At 49.5% G+C, this 17,447-nt stretch overlaps 1 protein-coding gene across 7 annotated transcripts in view; it reads right to left on the bottom strand.

The window, feature by feature from the left end:
• Nucleotides 1–3,521: 3,521 nt before the first annotated feature.
• CAPN3 (calpain 3) overlaps nt 3,522–17,447 on the bottom strand; it is a 49,048-nt gene continuing 35,122 nt past the window's right edge. For 3 of the 7 annotated variants that reach the window (XM_065872960.1, XM_065872959.1, XM_065872963.1), the window contains 14 exons: nt 17,269–17,346; nt 16,336–16,496; nt 14,955–15,124; nt 14,600–14,611; nt 13,750–13,958; nt 12,950–12,990; nt 6,603–6,676; nt 6,168–6,225; nt 6,005–6,069; nt 5,454–5,522; nt 5,286–5,364; nt 4,950–5,066; nt 4,571–4,629; nt 4,134–4,160 (listed from right to left, as the gene is read on the bottom strand). In XM_065872960.1, coding sequence (XP_065729032.1) covers nt 4,134–4,160; nt 4,571–4,629; nt 4,950–5,066; nt 5,286–5,364; nt 5,454–5,522; nt 6,005–6,069; nt 6,168–6,225; nt 6,603–6,676; nt 12,950–12,990; nt 13,750–13,958; nt 14,600–14,611; nt 14,955–15,124; nt 16,336–16,496; nt 17,269–17,346 — 1,219 coding nt within the window. Of the gene's footprint in view, nt 4,161–4,570; nt 4,630–4,949; nt 5,067–5,285; nt 5,365–5,453; nt 5,523–6,004; nt 6,070–6,167; nt 6,226–6,602; nt 6,681–7,676; nt 7,791–11,194; nt 11,213–12,949; nt 12,991–13,749; nt 13,959–14,599; nt 14,612–14,954; nt 15,125–16,335; nt 16,497–17,268; nt 17,347–17,447 lie in introns of all 7 variants that reach the window. The other 4 variants (XM_065872961.1, XM_065872962.1, XM_065872955.1 and 1 more) reach the window with 3 other exon arrangements.

Genomic DNA, 17,447 nt, shown 5'->3' with positions numbered 1-17,447 from the left:
GGGCTGTGGGTTTGAAACCTTTTCATTTACTTCATTGCCAAACCCCACTCTTCTATTCTCTGGCTGTGCCTGGACTGACAGTAGCCATCATATACTTCCTCTGGGTTCACAGGGTACTTTCCACCCACCCGCAGTACTCAAATGGGGGAGTCAGGATAAAGTATCTGAATATAGTTTTCAAGGCCTCAGGCAGGCTTCTTAAAGACCAATGTCTTGCCTTCACCTCCCCACTAGCTGGGAAGGGTGGAGTAGGATGAAGGGAAAGACCCTACCTGTCCATTGAGAGCAGCCAAATGAACAAAGCCTCCATGAGACTGCTTTGTTTTTGGATTTTCTCTGGACTCTTAAGAGAAGCCATGGAGGTGTTGCTTTCCAGCCTTTTGTTTCTAGATTCTCAAAACTCTGAAAGTTTCTACAGAGAGAGAGAGGAAAAGGGAGAAGAGCCCAGCGCCACATACCAAGCTTCAGATGTGATGCCTGTTCTTTCCTAGGACTGCAGAGCATCCAGGTTTATCTCCACCCATCTTAGTGTACACACTTCTACTCACATGTCTTCACTCAGGCTCTGGGGCAGGGGGACTTCCCCAGGGGTTCATGGATAGGTTTCAAGAGGGTATCCAAACCCCCTGGAATTGTGTGTAAGACTAAGTAGGTGTTTTTTTTCCAGGGAAGCCTCCAGTGGTTCTCACTGGATCCAAAAAAAAAAAAAAACATTAAGAACTAATCTAGGAGCTACATCTAGATAATGAATGGCTCCACAAGCTGTTTACTTCTGTCCTTATGAATGGCACAACTATTGAGATTTGCATGATACTTGAGAGAGAACAGAGAAGATCCTGTTGCATAAAGTTTATGTGTGCTGTTTCTGTCTGAGAGCAAGCATTCCCATCTCTCACCCCATTTCCTGTACAGGTGACCAGAGAAGCTAAGGTGTTCTGTGGGTTTGGGAATGGTGATTCCCAGGAAAGTACGTTTGGATTTATTGCTAAACCTAGCATTTTCCTTTGGGCTGTAGTGAACCCACATTTCCACGTTGGCTGGGCAGTGTGCTGAGGAAGTCTTGCATACTCTGTTGCGTAGGTGCCCTTCTGTCCCGCCTGAGGACATGTCTGAAAAGATGAGAGTGGTGGAGCCTCTGTACAGCTAGAAGGGGGTATATGAGGTGTTGGGCAGTCATGGGGAACTGTAGGTATGAACAGACTGATAGAATCAGTAAAAACTGATTTGATTTTAACTTTCACAGAATCGCGCACAGTCTGTCTGCCTTTATGTGTGCAGTTGTGGATGTTCCTTGTACATGTGTATGTACACATGTGTATGTATGTATAGGTGTACATGTGGGCACCTATACTTGTAATACTTTTTCTCATTTCACAAGAATTTTCTTTGAAGCCGTGGCAATAATGTTTTTGTTTCAAGAATGCGTAAAATTCGTTTAACACCAGGTTAGTATATTGCCCTAAATGCACTGTTGTAGCCACCTGTTTAGAAATAAAGGCACCATAAGCATCTTGACTGCTTATGGTTGTATGTTATGACTTTTAAGTGTCTTGAAAGTTATGCAAAAGTCTTGTTTTAAGTCTTCTACAATGTCTTGGCTGATTCTGGCCTTCTGTTCCCCCTCAGAGTAGAGCAGTGGCTCAGGGATTTGTGTTGGCTCTGATATTTAGTACTTAGTTGAGGAAGGCAATTGTTACATGACCTGACAAAACACAACTCATATCTTATAAGGAATTGGAGGCCATTTTTAGAATGTTGTTTTTAATCACTTGTGTTCACTTCTGACAGCTAGAAGACAAGAGAACCATAGCATAAATCCTTTTGTGCGCATATGCTCGGGTTTTAATGGCAGTTTATTCTGATCGCATATCAGTCACTTCAAGTTTTATCCTGAAGTTTTTAATCAGGTTCAAAATTTTGGCGTACGGCTCTACTCAGTATAAAGCAGTTAAACACAGTACAAAGTTATCTTGATCTGATGTTACTTGAATTTGAGAGAACGTCATTGCTATTACACTCCTGCTTTTGTGGAGAATTTTTTTTCTGCCTCAGAAGAGTTAGCAGTTGAGTGTTTAGCTCCTGACCTATCTATAATTTATAGGCAACATCACTGCCATTTAAGTGATTATTTGCCTAACAAAGGGTTTTTTGTTTTTTTTTCTTTTTGGTAGATTATACAGTGCACAACTTTAGTGACTAGGTATGTGGATGATTTGGTGGGAGTAGGTGTACACAACTTAGCGGAATGGTATGGTGTATTTTATGGAAGAGAATTCATTGGAGGGGAGATGAAAGTATATTGTGAAGTGGGATTTAAACAGCATGTACCCTCTGGTTTGCAATTTATATACGCTGTCTTATAAATTTTGTTCCTGTTACCTAAAGGAGAACTCCTAAAACTGTTAAGAAGGCCATGCCTGTCACATTGTTAAAACAGTGATTTTATCCCTGCCCCAATCAATCAGGTTCCTCAGGATTTCAGAGAAGCTGTCTAATGGTTAGAATTAGAAGTTGTGGTAGAGATGATTTGGGTTATACTGAGTTCCATATACAAGTGGATGTGAAATCCTGATTAAACCAAACCTACTGCTTACCAGACAATAACCTCTAACCTCACCTCCAACCCTCAAGTATGTGGCCATGCTGGGTCACATGGTGACTAACGTTTCCCAGATTTCCTCTAAATTCAAGGTAGTAGCCCAACTGAATTGGGGGAGGAGGGAGTCAAGGAGGAAAGGCTGTTGAAGATCTTCCTCCTACTCAAGAGAAAATATATGCCCTAGAGCTGTGCCAGCACCCTTGGTGTCTGATTTTTTTTTAAATTGAATATGGGTTAGAAGAATGAAATCAGATGACACTTGACTGCAAAAATGTTTATAAGCAAATAGCTTAGCCTTCTTACATTTTGGTATAAAGCTGCGAACTTCCTAACTTTGTAAAGCAAGTTATAAAGCAAATATAAGGGGAAAATAAAGTACTTTTACTAATTGTTTATTTTTGTTACCTTATCTGCATATTCATATTCATAGCCAAACCCTTCTCTTCCACATTGGTATAGAGAACAAGAAGGAAATTGGGTAGAAAATGAAAGATGGTTGTAGATATGCCACAGATCATGGTCCAGATAAGCTCGGCAGACCGCTACATATAAGGATTTGTTCAAGGTCATACAGTAGGTCAATATTAGTGGAGGAACTAGGATTAAAAACTTTATCTCTGCTCCATTACACTCAGGTAACTGGCCCCTCTGGTTATAGGTGACCCATTTTGTCTTGATCTAGACACCAACAGCTATTCCCCTTCCTTTCCTCATGTGTCTTGGAAAGTATTTGAGTGATTCCTGTGCTCAAGAAATAGCAAAAGGCATGATTAAAGTGGGGTTTAGGATTTATTTGTGTATGTGTGTATTTTCCATTGCTGTGTTCTGAAACTACGGCTCTCTATACGTGATGGGTAAGATTGGAGCTACTCATCCCTGCTATGGCTGACATCTAAATGTGAGAAAACAAAACACGATCAAGCCAGCTATACAGGTGCCTTTATTTAGATCAACTTTTTTTCAAAATGCAACCAAACTTATGAGTCAGATAACCCAAAGTGTCCAACCCTCTTCCGCTGAGCTAGCTTACTCTGGAGCAGGCCCATCCTGAAACAGTCAGGCAGAACCAAATGCTCATTGGGCTGCTGTCGTGGGAGTGGGAGAATATAAAGGTGATAGAGGGCTCTAGCACCAGGAAGTGTTGAGTGCCACTGGCAAATGCTTCTGCGAACAGCCAAGGGCAAGCTAAAGGGAGTGTTTGCTTCAGAGCTGAGGCCACTCAGACTCCAAGCAAAGCTGTCACTGGACCATGGCTAGCTGAGGCAGACGGAGACACTTGCCTCCATGTGGCACAGGGACAGAGTTGTTCTCCCTTCCCCATTCCTTAACTAAAGGGTGAGGCTGGGCATGACAGATGGACAGATACCCTGAGGCTGAGACGGAAGTGAGTAGAGGAGGAACAAGACCGATGAGGTGCCTGGAGGTCTGCTGGGGGTGCAGCTACTGTGTCCTTTGAGGTAAGTGGCTCTAGCTCTGTTGGGTGAAATTGAAATCCTGAGCGATCCTGCATGACCTTGGATGAGGCCAGCTTGGTTCAGGCGTACATGGTGAGCTGCAGCCACTGAAAGAGGAAGTCCCAAGATCAGAATGCAAACAAGAAAAGGGAGCCCAGCCCTAGGGATCTAATGGGGTAGAGGAAAGGGACAGCCCCCAGCATGCCAGACACTGGGAAGATTTTCTGAGAAGCAGCGGTGTACTGCATCCTTCCCACAGATCTCTCCTAGAAGGTACATATTTTCCAGCATAAAGTCATTGTAGAACTGAGGCCTCCCTGGAGCCTTCCCCCAGTCCTCGTTCCCAATGAGCCACATCCTGCTGAGCCGTGAGCTTCCCTTTATGTTCCTTTCCCATCCCATCCCTCCACCACCGTTGGGAAGTGAGGAGTGCATAGTGTGTCCAGTCTTCCTCATGGATTCCTCTACCTCGAATTTTAAGGTACAGGGGGATTGTACGGCTTCTATTAGGCTTTACCTCTAGAACGTTGAGTTTGATGATACCGTCACCATCCTTGTCAAATGCATTAAAAGCTCCTGTGTGGAGAACGCACAGGCCAGAGGCCAGTTAAAGGCTCAGTCCCCCTCCACTGCTCTACCTTTTCTTAACTGTGTGCTAAGTGCTGCTCTTCAGCACAAAAATCTACCAGGCAGAGTACCACCCGTAACCCTCCCTTTGCCATCCCATTCTGAGCCTGAAGAGGCCCTTCACCTTTGTTCAGTCTGAATAGAGTAGATTGGGATTTGTCCAAGGTCATACAGTAGGTCAGTTAGTGGAGATTCCCACCACCACAGCTGTCGCTGCAGGAGAGGGGGCAGGAGGGGCAAAGAGAGCAAGAGGGTAGCTGTCCACTTACTGAACATGCCCTCCAGCCTGAGGAGGCAGCAGATGAAGCTGTCGAGGTCGATGTTCATGGACCTGTCTGCATAGCGCATGGTGATGATGTCGTAGAGCTGGTTGTTGAGGTGGAAGCCTGTGGGGGGAGCACAGGAGAGATGGGGTAGGCTTGGAGCCCTCAGGCCTGCGTGCTATCTCCCCTGCCTCCTGGTCACTCTGGGGCCTGGGAGAGGAAAGCGAGAAGCCCTCTCTCATTCCTTTCTCTAGTAGGGCCCAAGTGGCCCCATCCTCCCCTCCCGTTCCTGCTCCCACCGGCTCCAGTCCGCATCCTGGCCACCCCCTTTCTTCCCCACACCTGCGTCATTGATCGCATTTCGCATCTCGTAGCTGTTGATGGTGCCGGATTGGTCTGTGTCATAGTGCTTGAAAATTTTCTGGCAATAGAAAATTTGAGGACAGAGGTCGCACACTGAATCTCTGAATCAGTCCCTTCCTCACTCCCACCTTCGTTCTCTCATCCCACCTGCCAGGCCTTAATCTTCTTCCAGAGGTGATGGAACTCTTGCAGGTTCAGTCTCCCAGAGCCGTCTGTCTGGAGGAAGGAAGTCAGGGCTACAGGGCACATAGCAAAATACCCCTGGATGGGGAGAGGGCTTTCTAGGCGGCTGTGCAGGGAAGGTAGCCTCATAGGAGAGCTTTGCCCAGGATATCCCACTCTGCCCTGTCCTGGTATTTAACACCACCCTCTATGCTTCCTGAGTCAAAATTAATGCCTGCTCTATAACCCAGGGAACCTTTCTCCTAAGGACCACTTTCGTTAGGGCCCCAGGCAGAATCCCAGGCCTGAGGTTAAGAGCAGAGGCCAATGTTCTTCCCAACTGTACCTCCTCCAACAGCCCCTTTCAGACCAGCAGCCAGGAGGTGGTAACTCAGGGCCTCCTTAAATCTTTCCTCGGGCATGAATTTGAGCCCCTCTGCTTGACTGGGCCCCCCCACCCCATTTGTTGCCCTAGCCCCCAGAGGCTGCACAGGGGCTGATGACAGAGGCTTGGGAAGGGGTGGCAGGAAGGATACGTCCATGAGAGCAATCATGCTACGGCAGGACTCCAGCGTGAAGCCTTGTGTCTTCAGATCCTTATCTGGGAGGTATGGAGAAGAGTGAGGAGCTGCTTTCAGATAACTGGACACACACTGCCCCCAGCACCCACCTGTTTCTCACAGAGTTTGAGCCACTCACGTTTGTTCACAACTCTGTTAAGGATATTCTTGAGCTCATCCGCACAGATCTCCATGTCCTGAGGAGGTGGGGAGAAAAGAGTCATGGTTCAAGAGTACCGCAACTGATGGAGCCCAGGCTTTGCAAAACAAATCCCGGCTGTCTGTGGTTGTAAAGTCCCTGTCAGGGCTATTCTGTTGTGGGGAAGCTGGGGCTCTTCTGAGGAAGACACACTGCAGCCTCAGCTGTCCAGACTGCAGTGGGCGGCTCAGAGCCACCCAGTGGGTGTGTTGCTCAAAAACTCGAGGACTTCACTTGTGGATTTCTGCGCTACACTCATACACCCTGTTTCCACCAAAAGCCAAAATGACCTCTACTGAGCCATAATGAAATAACTGGCAAATTGAGCAATTAAGGAGAGGAGTGTCTGTGGGAGTCAGGGTTGGAGGTACTCACATCGCCTGCTATCTGCCTGAAAATGTTCCCGAATTGCTGCTGTTCCTCACTTTCCTGGTCAGCACTGCCGGGCTCTGACTATGGAAGCGCAAAGGAAAACTGGTTGGTGAGGACCAGGGAGATGGACAGACCCGAGAGGAAAGTTCCTTCTGGACTGAAGGAGCCAGGTGCCTAAAACAGCCCTAGGTGGCAGCAGGAGCTGGGTACAGGGCAAATGCTCTTCTTTCTCAGCTGAACCTGGTGATCTGGAGTGAGGATCGTCTAGGCCCAGGTGACCCTTCACTCCATACCCCCCCCCTGCAGCTCAGACATTCTAACCAGAGGAGGTATATTAGCTCTGCAATCATGTAGACAGCCCTCTTGGTCCTCTCCCCCCATCCACACCTGCTAGAGCCCCCTCCATTGTTTTGAGCCTGACCATCCCAACCAAACCAGCCCCAGCAGGACAGAGGGGGCCAGACCAATCTGATAGCTCCAGCTGCCTCTGTCATCAAGGCCAAATCTTCAGAGGACCCTCCTCCCCTCCCCACTCCGTTGCACGGGCACTACAGGATAGAGATAGCCCTGGATTTATCTGTGGACTTTTGCCTCTCAGTCTATAACCTCCTGTAAGCTTTATATGACCGCCTCTCCCCCTCTCTAACACCGTCCCCTGAGCTCTGGAGGACTCCATTTCTGGTGTCATCCCCCTTTTCCACTACTATTCTTTATCCTCCCCATTGTTAATGACACCAGGAAACAGGAGTTGTTCCATCTCAAGTTGCTTCTGTCTTAGGCTTTGCATCCCTCTCTCTTTCCTGGCTGGATGGGCTCCAGCGGGGAGGCTCAGCCTGTCCTTCCCAGGCCTAGGACCAGCTTGGTGTGGCAGCCAACCCCAAGACATTCACCCAAGCAGCATCCCAGATTTTAGGAGAACTTGATGAGACAAAAGGTCAGTGGGACAAACCCAAACCTCTAGATGTTAGAGGGACACCCCACCCCTGTGGCCCCTCCAACCCCCATGCACCCCAAGAGGATAGACCCCAAGAGGGTAGTTGTGTGTTGGCTACCCCATTCATGCACATGCTCGGAAACCTGTGGGGATTTCGCTTGCTTATCAGGGCTTGTTTTGTCTTTGCCCTCCTCTGATTCCTGGTCCACACCCAGCTCCTTGTTGCTGTTTGCTCTGTCTGAAACGAAGATGATAGGCTGGAGAGAGGAGGGAAGTAGGGAGGGGGCAGGAAGGAGACAAGGATTACTGGCTGAGCGGGCACAAGGAGGCAACCTCCCTCCTGGACCAGCTTTGTCCAGTGAAGAGGGAAAGGGCAGAGCTGGGAGTTCCTGAACCTGCGTTCAACCTCCATCTCTGCCACTAACAAGCTGTGTGACTTGGGGAAAGATGCTAAGTCTCTCTGGACTTCAGTTCCTTATCTCCTCATGGTAGAATTATGAGGATTAAGCAAGGTAGTGCACGTGAAAATGCTAAGAATGCTAAAAGCAGCATGATCTAGTGCAGTGGTTTTCAAGTATTTTGTAGATTTTTTTTTTTTCAAATGGAAGCCCTGTTCAAATTAAATTTCCCCAGAAGTCATTAAAAACAGAGCTTCTCTGCTTGATGAAGAAGGCAGAGCTCTTTTCCCTCAGCATCCCCACATCACCGTGGCAGCTACTGAGGCACCTCCAAGGAGCCTCTAGGACTCGGCAGAGGACACATTGAAGAAAGGACTCTGATTAATGGCATGGTCAGTGAGTGAGGTCACAACACTTGGCTGGCGTCCCAGCCGTACCCCTCACATCTGAGAAATATCCTCTGGACTCGGTTTACTCATCCATTAATGGGGATGATAAAACCTGCTTTGCCTTTCTCATTGGGCTCTTATGGGGATCACATGGGATACTGAATGTAAAATTGTATTGCAAACACATTTAAGATGCTACACAAATATAAGGGGTATTTGCCAGACATGCTCATGCAAGTGAGGAGGATATAAAAGGGTGGAGAGCAGCTGCCATGCTGTGCCAGTACTGGTTGGTGTATACATCCCACAAGGAAAGCCAGAGGAGAAGGGCTAGGCTGGTGGCTGCAGGGCAGAGAGCAAAGGAGCAATCAGAGTCTCTCAGAGCAGAAATGGAACCTGACCGCTGAGTCCCCATGTGCCTTTCCATACTGTTCGCCTGGGACAGCACAAATGGACAGACCTATGGAAAGAGCTTCCCTGGCTTTGGCTCCCAGCAGGCCCCAAGTACCTTGGCTTGCTCTGCCTTCCAAGCAAAGGGGTCTTGTTCAAGTAACTGATGCTTGTAGGGAATCCCAGAGCAAGTGGGGCTCACAGTCTGAGGCGGGGATGTGTGCCCATGGACATGGTGTGGCCATGGGGCACCTCTGCCAGGCACACATCTTGGGGCCCAAGTGTGGGTCTGGGCAACACAGGCAATAGAGGGTAAGGGGCCTACACCAGAGAGCTAAGGGCAAGAAACATGGGTTTCGGAGCAGACAAATATGATTTCCAGTTCCATTAGTTGTGTGTCCTTAGGCAAGTACTTCTGAGTCTTTATCCTCATCTATAAAAGGGGAATCATAACAGCACCTACCTTATAGATGCTGTTGTAATGAAACCAATGTATATTTTACCCCCAGCACAGTGCCTTAATATGCAGTGTTAGGTGCTTGATGAATCTCAGCTCTGGTCTGCATCAGCACCAGTGCTTGGAGGACCCCTCTGACGGATCCTTCCAGACGCTGTCATGAACACTAACACCAAACCTTGTCTGATAGCCTATGGCTACTGCTCCATGGGCTTGAGGATGCCCAAAGGTCAGTCATTTCTGGATGGCACTCTGGGTGGTCAAACCAGAATTCCAAAAGGGGCACCGTTATTGCAGGCACTACCACCCTGAAGACTATGGGGAAATTATGGGGTGAATGGAGCAAGGATGAGGTTGTAATCTCGAGCTCCAAAACCACACAAGGGAAACAGTGCCCTTGGTCTCAGATGGAAGCTTTCATCTGAGGCCCCTGAGATGCTCTTAGCACACATGGTCACCTTTAGTGATGGTGTTCTTACAGCAAAGTGGTCTTAACCAGGACACCCAGGAGGGACTATTCCTTAAGACCCCAGGAGGGGAAGCTGCCCAGGTAGCTCTCCTCATTTCTCCCCTTTAAAGCAGTCACGTTGAGCAGCTCCTCTGGGGCTGTGCCAGTGAAGCTTCTCTTCCCCTTTCCCCTTTGCCGTCTGGACACGCACAGCAAGCAGAGTCCGTCAGGGCCCGTGACTTAGGGGGGCTTAGTTCAGAGAGAGAGGTCACTGTCTAGGAGGGGATTTGCATCAGGCTTCACCTGGAACAAGAGCCCTGGCAGTGACAGCCCCTCTGGGCGTCCTCACCGCCCCTTCCGCAGAAAGCTAAGAAAAAAGGAGGAGTGGGGAGCAGGCAGGGAAATAGAGGGGGGAGAAGGAGCCGTCCTGTCTGCTGAGCAGGCAGCTGACATCACAAGGCCCTCACTCTCCATGGAAATCCTCACACAACTCTCTCACTGTCCCTTGAGGAACAGAACCCATTGCCATTACCCGCAAGAATCAAGCCTTGCTTAGCTTAGCCAAACCGGTTTCTGAAAAAGAAGAGGTGCTCCTTCTGGTTTGTGCAGGACCCCCATGTCAGGCCCATTTTCACTGGAGGGCCATCTTCTCCCTCCCTCTTACGAGCGGGCAATATAACGTGGTGGTTCAGAGCACGGACTGCAGAGCCAGACCTCCTGGTTCCAGCCAGACCTCCTGGTTTCAGCCAGACTTCCTGGTTCCAGCCAGACCTCCTGGTTCCAAGGGCTGGCTCTGCCACTTACTGGCTGTGTGGTCTTGAGCAAGTTAGTCAATCTACCTGTACCTTTTCTTCCTTTGAAAATGGAGATAATAGTAGTACCGGCATACCTTGTTACATTGTGCTTTGCAAATACTGCCCTTTTACAAATGGAAGGTTTGTGGCAGCCCCGTGTTGAGCAAGTCTATCGGTGCCATTTTCCCAACAGCATTTGCTCACTTTGTGTCTCTGTGTCATTTTGGTAATTCTTGCAGTATTTCAAACTTTTTCACTATTATGTTATTTGTTATGGTGGTCTGCAGTCAGTGATCTTTGATATTACTACTGTGACTTGCTGACGGCTCGGATGATGATTAGCATTTTTTAGCAATAAAGTATTTTTAATTAAGGTATGTACTTTAGTTTTAATGCTATTGCACATTTAATAGACTACAGTATAGTGTACACATAACTTTTATATGCACTGGGAAGCCAAAAAAATTCGTGTGACTTGCTTTATTCCGATCCTCGCTTTATTGTGCTGGTCTGGAACTGAACCTGCAATATCTCCGAGGTCTGCCTGTACCAATCTGATAGAGTTGCTGTGAGGGTTGAGGGAATCCATGGAAAACACCTAGAAGAGTGCCTGGCACGTAGCCTCCGCTCAGCAAGCGTTAGCTATCGTTGCTGTGTACCCACAGATGCCACAGGAGCTCAGGGAAGGAGGTGGAGGGCTGGGGGGGGGGGGGCAAGTCCAGTGCACGCATGCTCATGTGCACGCACACGCCGTGCTCTCTGCCCACTCACCCTCTTACACCCACCTTGGTTTTTTTCTTCTTCTGCACAAGGAAAGGAAATAATAAATGCAGAATAAGTGAAAAGCAAGTTCCCAGAAAACCCAGTGGCTTTTGGCTTCCCTGTGACCTGGTCCTCAGTCTGGGGTGAGGTTCCAGGGTCCAGAAATCCAGGTCACATGGAGCCAAATGGGCCTGGAGGGTGAAAGGAGAAGAGACCTCTCCAGGCCCAGAGACTGGCGGCTGCTATGGCTTTTGCTTCTGTAGTCCACTCTGCTATTGGACGTGGCCAAGGAAGACGATCTTCCGGCAGATGTTTTGTATTTTTTAATGAAGTTGGCTACTAAAACACCAAAAAAAGTGGCTCACCCAAATTGGCCTGAAAATGAATTTTATTTGACTTACAGAGTTTCGGGTTTTGTTTTTTTGGTAAAATTAGAAGGTCTGGCAGGCTGCACGGGCCTGTGACCCCCTGTGACAGCAATCCAGGGAGCTGGGAGCAGCAGCTCTCGCAGACACCACCATACCCGTTGTCTCTCCGACACTGAAACCAAGTGTCAGTTGAGAACTACAGGCAAATATACCAGTGTAGGGACACCAAAACCCCCATGCCTGCCTGCTCCACTCAGGTAGGTGACCTGCCAGTCCCCGTAAGCTTTTGAGTTTGCATCGTCTGATAAATACACTGATTACTGACATTCAAAAGATGAGACTAGCACCAAATGCACTTAATACTAAAACCAACATCTGTGATAATTCAGAAGGCACTTGGAGATCTGCCACTAGCACAGGGTCAGGATTAGAACCATGAGTGTCACTACCCAGAAGACGACTCAGTGGGGCATTTGCTGTCCTCTTATTGGCCCAGGACACACCCACAGAACACAAGGGACAATTAATTAGAACCCAAAGTCCAAGGCAGTCACAAGACTCCTCAACACAAGGAGACCCCAACACACACCAGCTCTGTGCATCTAACCCTGGGCCTCCCTCCCTGGGGGGGACAGGCCTCGGCATGGGATGGGGGAGAGAGCCTGAGTCTGGGCTCAGAGAATCTGGATGTGAGTTCCAGCCTTGCCATTTACAAGCTCTGTGAATTCAAGGGAGCCCTTTAACCCCACTGAGCCTCTGCTTCCTTACTTGAAAATCAGGTATTATTATTATTACATCTCAGAAACCTTGCAAGGATCAAGTGAGATGACACATGTGAGAAGTACCTTGTAAGATGTAAAACACATGAACAATAATCACCATTTAAGGGCCCGTGCTTTGCCAGACCCTTCATGTACATGATCTCATTGATTCAAAGCTCACAAAAGCCTTGCAAGGCACATATTACCATCCCTATTTTACAGGGTAGGAAACTGAGTCAGACAAGTTACATAACTTGTCTAGGTCACAGAGCTGGCAGGTGGAGGACCCGGGTTTTGACACGGACTCCAGAGCCAGTGTAGGGCTGGTTTTTTTCTATGTGAGATTCTAACTCAGAATCCAGAGCTGGCTGCTGCTGTTGTCATCCCTTCCCGTGGCCTTGATCCCTCCCCCTAATTGTTCAAACTGCTGCTCCTTCTAGGACTCTCTTCTGTCCTTCTAGCCCCTGGACTAACTAAATATCCCCAGGACGTAAGTCCCATGACTTCAGGCCATGCCACACAGAAGTTGCAGTAACACGGAGTAATTGCTCTGCACACCCCAGACTCCCACGTCCCTCTGCTGATACCCACTCTGCCCTCCATCACCCGCCTGTGCCCTGGGCCTTCTCACACATAAGAGCCAAACCACTTACCACTGGCCGATCCACGGAGATTGTATTCTCAACTTCCCTGTGAGGAACACAAACATGAGGGTATCTCAGCGTCACCAGGAGTAAGTAGGAAGCACAGAGGGGATTTGCTCAGGTCACCTGGCTGCTCAGAGTCAAGTTGGCACTGACCTCAAGAGAACCCCAGGAACTAACATCCTCCACCACAGGTATCATTCCCTGCAGCCAAGTGCAGACACAGGGCTTCTTGTTGGCATTGTCCAGGTTTCCCCAAATGCATTACCCAGCCACCTATCCATGGACCTTGTGCTTCTTTTAGGGACAGAGGTCAAAGTGGCAGGACCTATGAACTCACCTCTGATGACCAAGAGGGCAGGATGTGGCCTTGCTGCCCTCCCTGGTCATCCTAATCCTAAAAGTTCAATCAACCCCAACTGCTCCTATCCCTCTTCCCACCTTATTTTTTCTCCTTATCACTTATCTAAATCTAATATACTCTGTATGCTTTTTCCTGTACATTGTCGTCTCATGCTAGAATGTTAAGCTCCATGAGGGCAGGGATTTCCTTCTGTTTAATTCACTGCTGTATCCTCAGTGCCTAGAGGAAGAGTGCCTGGGACATAGCAGGTGCTCGATAACTATCTGTGGGATGGATAGATGTAGGGGAGAAGTGGCCAGTGGCTTGGGAACAGGGGAAGAGGTACAGCCTGGTCAGCATATCCCAGGACTCCTGGAGGAGACCTGTCCAGCTGCCTCACACCTCTAATCTCTGGAATGGGCCATGTGGGCTCTTAGGGGGAAAAGCCAGGCTGGGACTCACTCAGAGAGGTTCCTCTTTTCAGAGAAGACCCGGAGGATGAATTCCCCCTCCTGGTGGGGCTCGTAGGTGGAGGGCACAATGACATACTCGCTGGGAGGCAGGCGGAAGCGCTCAGACACCTCCCGCATGTTGATGTAGGTTTTGCTCCTGGCCTTGGAGGCGTTGTACAGGAAGAAGTCCTTCTGCAGGTGCTGCTTGTTTCCGTGCATCTGAGGGAGAGAAGAGCCCAAGGGACCTGAGCCCCTCGGGAGGGATGCCCTGTCCTGCTCAGTCCTCCTCCAGGGAGTCCTCCTTGCCGATTCCCTGGTCACCCATTTCACAGTCATGACCTACCGACTTCTGATTCCTAAGGCCTCGAATAGTTCAACATCCCTGGAGCTCCCTACTCCATCCATATCCCCTTCCTTTTCTGTTGTGATCCAGAAGTGTCAACTCTGGCATCCCCCACTCAGGGCCACTTACCAGAACTGCCGCTGCTTGGCTCCAGATCACCTCCAGGCTGGGGAAGGACCCCAAGGAGGCAGGGGGAGCTGAGCTGGGGTCTGAGGGAAGCGATCCCTCCACCCCAAAGAGGGCAGTCAGCCTCAGAATGTGTCTGTGTGAGTGTGAGCGAGTGTGTGAGTGTGCGATGGTCTCTGGCGGGAGGGGTGAAAGGGCACATTGTAGGGGCGGTGGTCAGGAGGCCATGCAGTACCCTGAGGCCCTGGCTCTGGAGTTGAGTAATGAGGGCAAGGCCCTCTCCTATCATAGTCCTGCCCACAAACCCCACAGGAGGCTCCCCGATGTGCCACAGGTGGACACAGGCCCCCAGGTAACGCTGCACGCGCTGCTGGCTGCTCCACTTCTGTACCTCTTTGGGAACCTTGAGGAGAAACAGAAAAGGAAGGTGCTCAGATTCTGTGATTTCAGATCTGAATGGGGATGGAAAGCTTGCCAAAAGGGCATGCTAGCAATCATAGAGCAAATGCAGGGGTCTGACTCCCCATGTACCTACCTGGAGAGCCCTGGCCCCCCTCCACCTCCCCTAGACGGGGGGGTTTTTTCCACTCTTTACAAACTTCTAAGAGGTTCTGACACAAGTGGGCCCGATATCAGGAGTTTGGGGGGGGATCATGGGTATTGGAGAAGCCGGGGGACCCCTTGGGAAGCCCCCTGAAGGCCTCCTTCCTGAAAAGGTGGTCTGAAGCTGATCAGGGATGGCGCACCTCGTAGATGGCGAAGCCGATGGTGAAGAGGTTGGCCCCCAGCTTCCGGTCCTTCCGCCGGTTCTTCTGCATCAGGGCCACCAGGAAGCTGCAGATCACCTCGGACTCGTCAGGGTCGTCATCCTCCTCCAGGAGCTTCAGACGGTACTGAGGGTTGGTCCAGAAAGTGTCTGTGCCCCGCAGAAAGGAATTGTACATTCAGATCTGCCTCTCAGAGACAAGGCAGGATGGGAGATGAGACAGAGGGAACCTATTTATCTCTATCCCACCACACCTAGGTGCTCAAATATGTACGGAAAAAAAATGATCCAGGCATTTGTCTAATTATTTGGTGTGTGTGGGGTAGCCTTTACACCTTTATACAGATGGAGCTGCACTGATGCCTGCGTGGCTCCTCCTTCATCTCTGAACTTTCATTCTCTGTCTTTGCTGATGGTTTCACTTTCCTCACCTCTCTCATCAGTGTTGTTGGTCCCTGGGATTTGGTCCTAGGCCTCTTCTCTCACCCCATCATTCTACCTCCCTAGGCTGCCTTATCAACTCCCACTTTCGAACTGCTCCTTGCATGCTGGTGACACTTGAGCTGCAGATCCCAGCCTCAATCTCTCTTTTGACTCTCTCCCTTTGTCCCTTTTATCTTTCTTTTTTTCTTCCTCCCTCCCTTCATTCCCTTCTTCCCTCCTTCCCTCCTTTCCTTCCTCTCTTCTTTCCATCCTTTCTTCCTTCCTTCCACAAATCTATATTGAGTCCCTATCGTAGAGTCAAGTACCATTCTTATCTATGCATCCAGTTCTCTATCACACATCTTCACCTGGATATTTACAGGTGCCTCAGACTTCCCATGTCTCAAAGTAAACTCCCCTCCCTCCCCTCCCCTCCCCACAACCGACTCCATCCAAAAAAACAAACAAAAAAAATCACCGATTGTTTTTCTCTTGTGTGTTTCATGTTACCTCCCTGGCACCATGTGCTCAGGCCCCCAGAGTGGGAATCTTGAAGTCGTTCTTCCATCTCCACATCACCCAGTATTCCCTCCCCTCAACCTGCCCCATCCACCCCCATCTCTGCTGCTCCTGACTTGGCCTAGGCTTTCCTCATCTCTGGCTTGAATTCTTGCAGAAGCTGCTAACTCAGTCCTCCAGTCCCATCCTCAGCATTATGAACACAATCCTGCTCTGACATAATAACCTGCTTAAAGGTTGTTACCAGCTCCTTAATGCAAACTCCTCAGCATGGAGGTGTCCTTCTCAGTAAAATGGGGACAGTTTAGTAAGATAGTGTGTGTCTGGGACTTCGTAGAGACTCAGCAAATGCTAGTTAATACTCTTCTACCTGGAACTTGTTCTGCTTGGACCCTTCCCCCATCCAGAGCATCTCCCACCTGGGAAGTTGCGGCAGCCTCCAGCAGAGCAGCCCCTCACCCAGCGGCCCTCGTTCACGGACACTGTCCAAGTCTGAAGCTTGTCGGACTCCAGGGCATCAGCTGTGAGGTTGCAGATCTCCAGCTTTGTGAAATGGTAGATGAAATCGTCATAGGACATCCTGAGAGGTTGGAAGAAGAGAGAGACCCGTATGGGAGGCTGGGAAAGGTAAGACTCCAGGGCTAACATAGCACAATGAAATAGTCCAGAGCCACTTGGTCATGATCCTAGAGAGGACCCTGTCCTTCCTTTTTAGGGTCAGTACTATCAGTTCTGATGTATCCCTTGCAATAACGACTCAAACTCATGTGTTCTTGATGGGAGAGCTTGGCAGCAATTCAGTTCTCCAAAGTGTTACTGTGTGCCCCTCCACCGGGCTCAGGCACTGGGCCAGGGGAAAGAGAGATAGTTGGGGAAGGACAGACGATGAAACAAGCAATCTTAAAGGTGGTGAGTATCACAGATAAATTAATCACAATCCTGAGGAAAACAAGGGGATCCTGAAGAAAGTTCCCTTTAATCTGAGACTTGAAGGCTGAGTAGAAATGATCTGAGTGAGGGTGAGGAGGGCATTGACTCAGCAGAGTAAGTAGAGCTTCCTCGGCTCAGGAAACGGCCACGCGGAGGCCGGGAGGGAGCAACGTGTGAGGTGGAGGGGCACAGAGAGGTGGGAGCCACAGCGTGCTGGCCCGGTCCTGGGCTCAGTCATCACCATGACTCTTGGGCTCCTCTCAAAACCTCAGTCTTGCTGGGTCTCTGGCTGGATTTGGAGAACAGGGCCCAGATGTCCCAAGGGCTGGAATCTGACGGCCTCTGTCCGGGGATGGAGGCTTGAGATTTCAGCTCCCACCCCGTCCCTCACCCTGTAGGGTCCTCTTGGGTCCTGGACTCACCAGAACTCTCCATCCTCCGTGACCTGGTGTTGCAGACGGGCCTTCTCGTTCTTGTCCACAAAGCTCCAGTTCTTCCAACTGGAGGGAGAGTGGAGGAGTTAGGGAAGGAAAAAGAAAGGGAAGGCCTGGTGTGAGTTGGGACAGGAGGTGTCAGAGAAATATGAATAAGTTCAGAGAAT

Source organism: Phocoena phocoena, chromosome 2 (assembly GCF_963924675.1).
Source record: "Phocoena phocoena chromosome 2, mPhoPho1.1, whole genome shotgun sequence".
NCBI lineage: Eukaryota > Metazoa > Chordata > Mammalia > Artiodactyla > Phocoenidae > Phocoena > Phocoena phocoena.
Note: the sequence above shows the minus strand (reverse complement) of the source record. Positions and strands in the feature narration are given on the sequence as shown.